General features: G+C 40.4%; 1 protein-coding gene across 4 annotated transcripts; it reads left to right on the top strand.

Annotated features, from left to right (window-relative positions):
* The first annotated feature begins 809 nt into the window (after positions 1-809).
* On the top strand, positions 810-11143 carry pth3r (parathyroid hormone 3 receptor). Of its 4 annotated transcripts, none has more exons than XM_071462636.1 (13): positions 810-1217; positions 5464-5569; positions 6659-6769; positions 6983-7107; positions 7524-7615; positions 7884-8037; positions 8140-8293; positions 8372-8432; positions 8514-8580; positions 8656-8750; positions 8923-9064; positions 9205-9246; positions 9336-11143. In XM_071462636.1, the coding sequence occupies exons 1-13, from the start codon at positions 1152-1154 to the stop codon at positions 9774-9776; spliced, it is 1656 nt and encodes a 551-aa protein (XP_071318737.1). In that variant the 5' UTR covers positions 810-1151; the 3' UTR covers positions 9777-11143. The 4 variants fall into 4 exon arrangements, with proteins under 4 accessions (XP_071318737.1, XP_071318736.1, XP_071318735.1 ...); XM_071462635.1 differs by having other exon boundaries at positions 7521-7615; XM_071462634.1 differs by having other exon boundaries at positions 8514-8750.
* Positions 11144-11795: the final 652 nt, after the last annotated feature.

Here is an 11795-nt window from a genome sequence, read left to right as displayed (position 1 = left end):
CCTTGAGCCACAATTTTTCTTTGTTTGTTTTCTTCTTTGTTTTTCTTTTGGCAAACATTACTACATTTTAAACTACAGCGTTACTGTTATGCCTTGATTGAATGATGAGGAAACTGCAATAAATCCTGAACCATGGGAACCTTAAATGTCCTTGAGTACCCCTGGGTGTTTCTGGTTGAGATTGAGGGCCACTGCAGAATATCAGCATACAAGTTTGACAGCTGGTCTCAAAATCAACAGCAACAGCAGCCAAAAATATTGCACATATTTCCCATTATTTTTTTTATTATTTCCCTTTATTTTGTTATATTTGCTAGTGTCAGCAGGATTCACACCAGAGATGAAAGGGTTCTCCAATTGGTAGTTAGATTGGTAGTTGGTAGTTGGAAATGGTAGTTAGTTGAAGTCTGGTCTGCATCAGTGTCCTCTGAAATGTCCCATCGTGGGAACTAGTAGAGAAATGTTGGTCTCTTCCCATGGGAGCAAAGTTTTTTATTAAATCATACTGCTTCTATTTATGATGATGGGATATAGTAATGGGACCAAGTCCATGCGATTCACAAGCCAGGAACATTCTGTATCTCCTGATCTCCGGAATGACATATTTGAGAGTCAATCAATATATGTAATCATTTGGAAACGCTTTGGAAAAAAACTGTGTTAAAGGAGACAAGATAGAGACAGATGACCCTACCACAAAGGGTTAAGTGAGATGGAAGCCACAGCCAATCAAGGCCAACCCATCTCCAAAAGACAACAGTCCAAACAACTGCAAAAGGAGGAGGTTTTCTGCCACAGTGCTCCTCTCTCTTCCACAAAGAAACCTTCTCACACCACACACTGACTGCAACATGGTCACTCAAACCTGATTAGTGATGTCCACTGAGCTTCAGAGAGAAGACTGGAAAAAGGAAATATTTTTAACACATCCTTTCTGGATCAAGAGACTCCAAAGCTCAAGAAGACCCTGAAAGGCAGTTCTTATTGATGAAATGAAAAATAACCATAGAAGGGCTGATGGGGCACCAGAGAAGAACAGCCTTTCACTTTGGGATACAAGTTCCCTCAACACAAGCTAAGGCGGATAAAATTCTGAGAGTGTGTGGAAAGTTGTATTGAGTCCTGTTTAAGTCAACAGTAGAAAAGACGTTATGTTGCGCACACAGGGAATTGCTGCCTTGGCTCTTTTCCACTGTGTAATAACAGTGACAGCACTGGTAAGTGTACTTTACTTATCCTGAGTATTTGGGTGATTGGGTTATTGATTACTACATTGATTTACTAGATTAAATAACTATTATTTTCCCTTTATATATTTATCATTTCTTTGTTTCAAACTAATTTTGCCACTCTCTACTGGTAAAACAATTTCTTTTTGCTTTTCTTTACTTAGCATGAATATTAGCAGTTTTATAATTTCTCCAAACATAATTTCAAGTGGGTCTGTTATTTGACTTAAATAATCATAATTTCTTATATTTGTGCTAAAGGGTTGGTGAGCATGGGATGTGAACACAGCAGCAAGTAAAATCTCATTCTTTTAGTCTGGGGTGATGAAAGGATGGTTTTTATGTTCTAAATTTAACCTATTCACACATTAGCATCATATATTACACTTTATTATGACAGTGAGTCAGAAATAACACCCCCTACTGCAGCACTTTGGGCCAAATATAGAAAATTTCATGTATCTGTGACTCCCTTTGAGCATTTGAATTTTGGACGTGGATTTATTTTGTGCTTCGGGAAACATGCCAACTATTCACCAGCAAGACGGGCCATAGATGGGTGGTGTAATTTTTGACTTTTTTAAACAAATGATGTGGGATAACTTTTTCTATTTCGAATGTGTCTATTAAATAGTTCATTTCCAAATGCAAAAAACATCAAATCAGATGGCAATGAAGCCTCATCATGCAGAGAGTCCTTGTCTATTGAAGTATATTGAAAAGCTAATGAAATCATTGGGTCTTTACAGTTGTGGGCTCTTTGCAGCACAAACTCTTAGGAAGCAACATCAAGAAAATAACTAGTACCAAATAATTGGTAACAAAATTGCAAGTGAATTATAGAATGTTTTGTAAATTTGCTTTCAAAATCCTATGTCAAAAAATAGGAATAAGTCTATTACTTTGAAAAAAGAGGGGGGATTCAAAAGCAGCAATACATGCGCACACACACACACACACACACACACACACACACACACACACACACACATACAAGATTAACTTCCTCTGAAAATATTAGAATGATTTTTTCCCTCAGGGCACATGAGATATTGACTGACTGAGACAAAACCTGTAAAAATGAACCAAACAAAACGTTCACACCCTCACACCAACACAGCAGCAGCAGCAGTGAAACCAAAACATCAGCTCTCAAGCTCCACCATCAGAAATCACCTGGTCTGCTTAAACCCACAAACCTCCACCAGCTCCAGTCCCTTTAACCTTTCACCCAATGAGGCATGACCCTCCTGCAGCTCACTGTCAACACCGTTGCCTCTGAGCCTTTTCTCTTCATCTTCCCCGGGTCGATCCTGAGTGTCAGCGTCAGACAGACTTACAACGCTCTGCTCAGTCAGCCAGAAAATCACTTTAGATGGAGCAGAGCCCTGAGAGAGCAAATTCAATTATGACACAAAGGTGAGGGGATGTCTAAGACTATTTGTTTTGTTAACACGCCCTGTCCATCAGCAGGGATCGCTCCTGTTCAAAGAAAAGTGGATGACTTGTCTGAATTGACATTCATGTATTGAACTGTGCTGCATGCCCACGTTCTGTGGTTGTTTTTTTTTTTTTTTGAGGCGCAATTGAAGGACTTGAATATCATCAATAATCAACATGTGTTAGAATTTTGGATCCAGATATACACACACACACATACACACACACACACTGTATATACACACTAAAAGCATTGCCATCACAACCACAGTGATACAACAACAAATGGTTTTAGCTGTTCAACATGTCTGTATTGACTTTGGCTGGGGATCCCCTCCCAAAATAAATCACTGTTGGAAATGATATCTGTTCAGCACCAAGAGTGCTTCAATACTAGAAACTCTGTATGCCCATTAGCAGTTTATTTTAATGGCCTGTGCCAAGAATGTTAGTTATCACATATCCATCACTATGAATTGTTCCACTCCAGCTTTAGTCTGTTTAGCAAGAGTGAAAAGTTTTGTTTGGCTTGAGAGAAAGATGGTTGTGACAGGCTGGAAGAGGTATGCACAAGATACTTTATTCAAGTAAAAGTGAGCTACCAATTTCACAAATTAAAAATCAAACTTTGATATCATACAATATTCAAATAAATAAATTACTTACTTTTGTGCAGACAGTACTTCACAAACATAGGCCTACATGTATTAACAGCAAAACGTTATCAATTACATTACAAAAATGATCAATTATTGATTCTTCAATCTGATGCAACAGTTTTTTAGCCACACTACCAGTATGACTTTAGGAATGGCAGTGTTGGCCTGTCACTCCATCTACCATATTGGTGTAGACTTAAGTATGGTCCATTTGTCAAATACAATCAAATAACTAATGAGATTTCCATCAGCTTCAGTTGTACTTTGTGTGTTTTTTTTTTCTTTTTAGCAAATTTTGACATGCTAACATGCTAACATAAGATGGTAATCATGGTAAATAATATACAAGCTTAATGTCAGCATGTTAGCATTGTCATTTTGAGCATATAAGTATGTCAACATTAGCATTTAGCTCAAAGCACGGCTGTGTCTGAGATCCTGAACCTCACAAAGTGACAGATATAAATGGACAGATAATCTGGATAATGATCCCAAAGAGAAATTGATATAGCAGCCAAAGCACTCATAAGAATAAAAACTGAGGTTAATAGGAAATAAGTAGGGAAGTCTTGTTTACTGCAGCTTAATTCAGTTAGGTAGAGTTAAGTTCTGGTTCTGGGGTCAAGCCTGTCCCAAAGGTCACAAGATGAGTCCGAGGGGTCGTGCGATGATTAATGGGGCAGGAAAGAAGAAGATGTGTGAACATTTTCGACTGCTCTGTGATCTTTGTGAAATAGTAAATGATTTACCTCTTTGGGCTTCTGATATTTATTTAAATGAAGAATTTCAGTGGTGAGATCACTCCTTGGTGAAATTGCTTACAACTTACAGAATTATCTGAAATGTGTGTGTATTTTTTGTAAAGCATTTGGTGGCCACTGGTTTAATCTTTTACAATGCAATTTATTTAACAATGTAAAATCTTTTCTGAAAAGTAATGAAACCTGTCAAATAGATATGGGAGTGCAAAAAGTACAATATTTCCCTTTGAATTGGAGTAGAAGTATAAATGGATCTACAGATGTTAAATGCAACTACCTCAGAATTAAACCTTAAATCTTGATGAAGCAAACTCATGTCTCAAGATGTTGTTTTCTCCACTGGACACAACCTTTGCTTTGTTTATCTTTCTTAGTTTGTACCTTTTCTGTCTTATCATTGCTCTTTGACTGTCCTCCTCTGTCTGGCAAAGCGTTCTCATGTGAGTTCTCTAGTTGACTCACTGCTAGTTTTGCTGCTCTGTTGTGAAATATACCCAGGAACACAAAGTTTCTTGTGTTGGTCAGCTCTCACCAGCACAACCAAGGTCCTGAGGACAAGGCCCCCATGTGGTCAAATGCAGAAAAAGGGGTTGGCGGGGGATCATCACATACCGCACCCTCACACAACTATTTCACAACACCTGGAGGCAGCACATCGGATCCTTGGGAGTGTTTGTGGTTGATAGATTGTCCTGGTTCAGAGAGATTTTATTAGGAAACTTTTAATGTTTGTGGGCACTTCGAGAGATGAAAAAATGTGAGGATGAAAGCTACTCAGATGAGCTGAAGTTGCGACTTGGACAAAAAGCAAACAACCTAGTCCAACCCCCAAAAATTCATTATAGCCAATTTTTGCTTGAGCAATGAGATCTTTCTTAAAAGGATCATGCCTCTAACAACTTTTTGTTTTAAAGCATTTATAACAAAGTATGGATACCTTTCAGGTAAAAGGTCATCACTGGGAATATGTTTATTATGCCAAATGGGTTGAGCTGTTTTTTTTTTTTTATTATTTTTTAATCTTTTGTAGCTATTTTAAAATTATAGATGTAATGCAGATGTATGGAGCTACAATTTACAAAAACACTTATTTAATGTACTACTAAGAGGTTAGAACCTCACAGCAGAAACATGAATGATATGATTCATTCATGCTCATTGTTTTTCCATTGTTGCAAATCAGGTCATTTACCTGCTGTGTACCATCTAAATGATCATAAAAGGTTTCATGCATCCATACACACTGCTGCAGGCAGCTGGAAACTGTATTTCTATTTCCTGCCATAATCTTGCCTGCTTGTATTCCACATATAGCACGATATGGCATATCTGACATAGGCTTCTGTCCATTTAACAACTCTCTCTCTTCTACAGGTAGACTCTGATGATGTCATCACACGAGACGAGCAGATCTACGTTCTGATTGGTGCTCATGCCAGGTGTGAAAGGGACATCCAGGCACAAATGGCCCTGGTTAAAGGTTTGTGTGCTGCTACCAAACATTTTATCCATCAGAATTAAGGACAGGACAGAGCTCAGTTTTACTTCAGCATGTCCCACTCTAACAGTGCATCACAACATATACAGTATATTTCTGAAACTTTTATCAGTGCTTATAAATCGATTTGAAGAGTTTTTTTTTTTCGTCATGATGCATCATCTATCTGTAAAGTCTATTATTAATCTTCATTCCAGGTAAACCGTGGGAATATATTGGGTGTATTGACTTGGTTGAGAGGTTTTTCCTCCTGTCAAAATATTCAAAAGCTTTGCCTATTAGGGAAGTAAAGAGTCTGACTAAGTGTACACAGTTAGGTCACTGAGTGCATGTACAAATATATCATCAGAAACTGATGATTTATTTAGGATCAGATATAACACGCATCCAATATCCTGCTGACTAGTATTGCCGTGATTACAGAGTTGAATGTAGGCGCAGACAATAGCGGGACATTTTTCACTGAGGCTATGACGTAGAAGCTGCTGACAGCGTTTCCAGATCTGTTGATTCAATTTTAAAAGATGGAGCCCCAGTCAGGAGATTAGTTAGGCAGAGGAGAGGCACAGTGAGCAGCCACGGACAAGTGAGACCATGGTTTATTTTCTGACATGCAGTAGGCCTAGAGTTAAGGTTTTATTTTGCAAAAAGGGACAGTTCAACCTTTTTGCAAAATATGCTTATTTGCCTTTTGCCGAAATTTAGATGAGAGGATTGATGAGTGAGCTTTAAAGGTGCCAGTAGGCAGCTTTATTAAATGTTGAACAGAGCCAGGCTAGCTGTTTCCCCCTGTTTCCAAGTCTTTGTGCTAAGCTAAGCTAACAGGCTACTGCCTTCAGCTTAATATTTAGTGGTATCAATCTTCTGATCTAAGCCTATGTATTCATGTTATGTAGGTTTAATGCAACACAATATACAACAATATTCTGCAAATATAGTTTGTATTTGGTATCAGCACATCCCCAATATCATACGATCAGGAGAACTACTTTTGACCATCCATGAAGACTGTATGGATGTACCTCCACCTGATGTAAAGAGGCTAACATCTGTTTGCTGTTATTTGTAAAGATGGTGACTGCATCCCAGAGTGGGACGGGATCATCTGTTGGCCCCAGAGCAGAGCGGGTCAGCTGATCTCAGTGCTGTGTCCAGAGTACATCTACGACTTCAACCACAGAGGTAGGAGAGCTCAAGAGTCAAGTGTGTCAGTTCACGCACAGTCCTCATGAGAGGCAGTTACATGAAGCGCTAACACGTGAGCCTTGTCCTGATGGCTGGTGAATCGTTTCAAATATTCATCTTGTCAAATAGTCAAGAAATTAAGCCAGAGGAAGATGACATGTCTTTTGTATCACAGACTGTTGTTTTGTGTTATGCACCCCTGTGGCCCAGGGCGAGCCTACCGCCAGTGTGATGCATCAGGAAACTGGGAGCAGGTGTCCAGTATCAACCGCACTTGGGCTAATTACACAGAGTGCACCACATACTTGACCTCCAACCACAGGGGCCAAGAGGAGGTGTGTGCATGTGCATTTCTCCAGATTTGTATGTAGACTGTGTGTGATCTGGTGCTCAGCTGAATGTGTGTGTTTGTGCATGTGTTTGCATTTGTCTGGGCATAGAAAAAACATTTCAAGCAGATGCCTTTTCCACAACAGTATTTGTACAGAGGCTGGTTATGGTGGACTGAATGTACTTCTCCATACAAAAATGAACGGTTGCCGCCCACATATTGTTGTACTGACAGTATTATAGAGTGTTAGTCTGAATCCTGCTAATGTGTTGTATTATATAATAGTGATTTTCTCCCAGAAGCATCCTCAATTCACTGTTTGCACACAATTCATGCCCTGCTTTTTAGCATCATCATTTCTGGTGACCAAGGTGCGTTGCATGTGCAAACTCTAAGTATGTTTTTGTTTTGTTTCAGAAGGTGTTTGAGAGACTCCATCTCATGTACACTGTCGGCTATTCCATTTCTCTAGCGTCGCTGTTGGTGGCCGTCTCCATCCTCTGCTATTTCAAGTAAGAAACAGAAAAGTCAAAAATGTGATCCATAACTCCACCTTAAAATAATTACCATTCATAGTCAGTTTCCTCCATCTTCAAAACAAAATACAACTGAAAGTATTTGTCCATAAAACTGAAAAAATATTGTTGATATTGCATACATAAGCCCCTGAAAGAAGCATGAAAATAATAATGTAATAATTTGGTTAGCATCACATTAATCCTTTTTAATTCCAACTTCCCTCTCACTATCTCTCTCACACACCCGCTTACACACTTCCAGGCGTCTCCACTGCACACGCAATTACATCCACATTCACCTCTTCACCTCCTTCATATGCCGGGCGGTCAGCATTTTCGTGAAGGACGCTGTGCTCTACTCCATATCTGATGACAGTAAGGCTGAGCCTGAGTTCACTGCACAGAAGCCCCATATGGTAAACCATATGCCTTTTTATATTCATTACCATTTACCCATAGCTTCCAGAATTATATAGTCTGTTTAAAAGCCTCATTCACCTGCTGCTGCGTGTCCTCAGGCTGGTTGTAAAGTTGCTGTTACTCTCTTCCTGTACTTCCTGGCGACCAATCATTACTGGATCCTGGTTGAGGGGTTGTACCTACATAGCCTCATCTTCATGGCCTTCCTGTCTGACAAGAACTACCTGTGGGCCCTCACCATCATCGGTTGGGGTAAGCGGCATTGGAGTAGGCTGCTCTTCTGCCCCATATAGAGCTACGGGTGAATTCTTTTCTCTCTACTCATTTTAGGCGTTCCAGCTGTGTTTGTGTCCATTTGGGTCAGTGCACGGGCATCGCTGGCAGACACGCAGTGAGTCATGTAATGCATTTAGTATTTACATAACACCTGTATCACAAATGCTCATTTGAACTCTTATGTCTCTGCTTCCAGATGTTGGGACATCAGTGCCGGAAACCTGAAGTGGATCTATCAAGTTCCCATTCTGGCAGCCATTGTTGTAAGGAAACCAAATTTAAATTTACATACTGTTAAAGGATATTTGACTCTTAGGTTGGCATCTCTTCCCCTGCAGGTCAATTTCCTCCTCTTTGTCAACATAATCCGAGTACTGGCCTCCAAACTGTGGGAAACCAACACTGGTAAACTGGATCCTCGACAGCAGTACCGGTAATTGTTCATTTAACCCTCCAAGAGCAGTAACATGAAAATTACAGAATAATTTTTAGAATAAAATTCCCCACAAAATCTTTCAACTTATTATTATGCTGCCATCTGCTGACAAGGGAGTTTTTACAAAACATGAAACCACTGCACAAATGTTTCTGCTCTTTATTGGCAGGAAGCTGCTCAAGTCCACACTGGTCCTCATGCCCTTGTTTGGAGTTCACTACATGGTGTTCATGGCTCTTCCCTACACTGAGGTCACCGGGCTGCTGTGGCAGGTGCAGATGCATTACGAGATGTTCTTCAACTCCTCGCAGGTGAGAATACACATTTCACATTGCTGCTTTAATACAGCTACTTTTAGATGCATTTACAAATATTCCATTGCTCTCCTCCCCTACACTCACTGATGTGTGAGTACTGCTTTTTTAACAAAATCCGTATTTCTTTTCTCCAGGGCTTTTTTGTGGCATTTATCTACTGTTTCTGCAATGGGGAGGTAATGAAGCTATAATTTCGTTTTGAACAACAAACTCTTTGCTGAGGTAAAACATAACTTTCAGTTTGTCTCCGTCCTCCTGTTCTCAGGTGCAGGCGGAGGTAAAGAAGGCGTGGTTGAGACGCAGCCTCGCTCTGGACCTCAAACAGAAAGCCAGGATGACCAGCAGCGGAGGTGGAGGCAGCTGCTACTACGGCGGCATGATGTCACACACCACCACGCACAGTGTCAGCTTGTCTGCTGCACATCCCAAAGCGCTTTCCTTCACTGGAGGTGTGGTGGGATCAGGTGGAGCCGCTGGCGGCGGCTCAGGGGTCAGGCTGCCACGCCACACCTCTCTCCACCCGCAAAACAGCCTGCCTGGTTATGTGCCGGGTGATACTGAGACCTCAGGAGTGTTTGCCAGGCATGTCAGGACCAGCAAGGGCAATCATGACGCTAAAGTTCATGGAGCACCTTCAACTCAACCCCCTGGAGCATTAGATCCAGACAGCTCCTTATCTCTGAAAGAGCTGGAGACCATCTTGTGATTGTCTTGATATCATAGATGGGTCAGATGAGCATAAAAGAAATGTTGGACTCATGGATACAAGTAGAGTGGTCATCTCTACCAAATCCTCCATGTTGATTTGCATTTGATGCTCTACCAAAGCAGGAGTCTCAAGGATTTACTTGCACGGAGATTGTTTTGTTGAGGTCAAGGATGAACTTTCAATCTTAGCTTCAACAAGAAGACCTCAAAGTGATCAGAAAAATGGAAATTTGAAGATTTACAACATGACAGCTGCCGAGGATTGAGTGATATGATCAAAAGCTGCAGAGTAGCTGCTGAGCAGACCTCATGGTTTTGTCAACAACAACAGAAATTTTTTGGTGGATTTCAACAGGAATACAAACTAATTTCAATTCTGCTAAATGACACCAAAGGCCCAAGTAAGGACTGTGTGCACTGTCATACATAACATGCAGCCTATGATGCTTTATGTTGTACTATAACCTCAACTCTCTCATGAATTTCATATGGGTTGATTTAAGTGCTGTCGATGTACGTGAATTGTACTTTTTTTTTTCATGCTTTCAATAAATGTGAAAGAAATGTGAAAAAATAAATGAAGCTAAATAATCTGTGAGGATGCGATGCTGCAGAGAATTTAGGAAAGTCAAGGGACAGACCTGGATGTTTAACTGGTGAGATCTTTTTGGTGATTTTTCTCCCTCTTCACGTCTTTCCTGTGTTGGATTTTCCATACTAGACTGGCTGACCTAGTTCAAAATGCACTTATGTGTGTGTGTTTGTGTGTATGTGTGAGCAGCCACTGTCTCTGAATCTGCTGTAGTGAGCCTCCCTTTTCCAGATATTGACCTTTAGGTACCAGCCTCACATTTATGATGAAGGAAACACTATAAATATTATTGCAGTGGTTACCCAGACAAGCTAAGTGTCTCGGTTTGATTACTTTTGAACATGTAGCCATGCCCAGACAGGTAGTGATCCTCTCTCCACCTTTGTTGTTGTCCACTCCTGTCTACTCAGCCCTGTCTGACAGGACCCTGAGGGCTGATACACAAACCTTTTGCCCCTCGCAGGCCAAACCCAAACTCCTTTTACTGTGTAACCTCTGCTCTGAATGCCTTCACAACACTGTCCAGAATTTCACACACTCCTCTCAGGCCTCGGGCTCGGAGCAAGAGGCACCTGAGCTGTTTGTAGACCTTGAGTGTGAGTGACAAACCTGCAGCACAAGCCACCAGTATTCACAGGATTAACAGACAGGAAACTGTGCCTGTGTAGGACTGTGTCCACATTACTGTTATGTGTTCATATTGTTTGTACAGTGTAAGATAGTTATGATAATTTAATAAATGTTTTGGGAGTATGCCTCGAGAATTTAAATAAAGTGAATTGAACTGAACATCTCAGCTCTATGTGTAAAAAGCTTTTTTTTTGTTGTTGTTGTTGTTTTAGGGCAAAAAATTCCATGCACATATTTACAACTTTGTGCTGGACCACATACGACACATTTATTAATATCGACAATCTAAAATAATAAATTTCCCTCCATTCTCCCTGAAATGCAGGCAATTAATGCTTATTCTAATATTCAGCAAGACCGACAATGATTGCAACAGATGTGTCACCAATGTTACTGGAAGCCAAGGACAAGGAGTGCAAAGTTCAAGGTTCACAATGCCAGCTTCATGCAGCAGAAAAATGTTATACAGCTGTGGTCAGAGTGTGAGCTGAGCATGTTTTTTTCATGTTCTAAATAAGGTGGAGAAGTAGAGGATATGTGATCACGGGACTTTTTTAATCAGTAGATCTTTAAGCTGTTTCTATGTCCCACTGCACATGTATGATACTGTAAGGAATATTTCGACTGGAAAACACCTCCGTGATGTAAACATTTTTGTTGCATGATCCAGTGAAGTTGAAAAACTACTTGTTCTCATGACAGAGCGGTGTGGAACCATGCGAGCATGATGATTGGTTAAAGGAGTATGCCATCAATTTCACAAATGATTTTCAGTTGGACATGGACATTGGGACA

This window comes from Trachinotus anak, unplaced genomic scaffold (genome assembly GCF_046630095.1).
Source record: "Trachinotus anak isolate AG129_WGS33_773 ecotype Australia unplaced genomic scaffold, CSIRO_AGI_Tana_v1 ptg000025l, whole genome shotgun sequence".
In the NCBI taxonomy this organism is placed as follows: Eukaryota; Metazoa; Chordata; class Actinopteri; order Carangiformes; family Carangidae; genus Trachinotus; species Trachinotus anak.
Note: the sequence above shows the minus strand (reverse complement) of the source record. Positions and strands in the feature narration are given on the sequence as shown.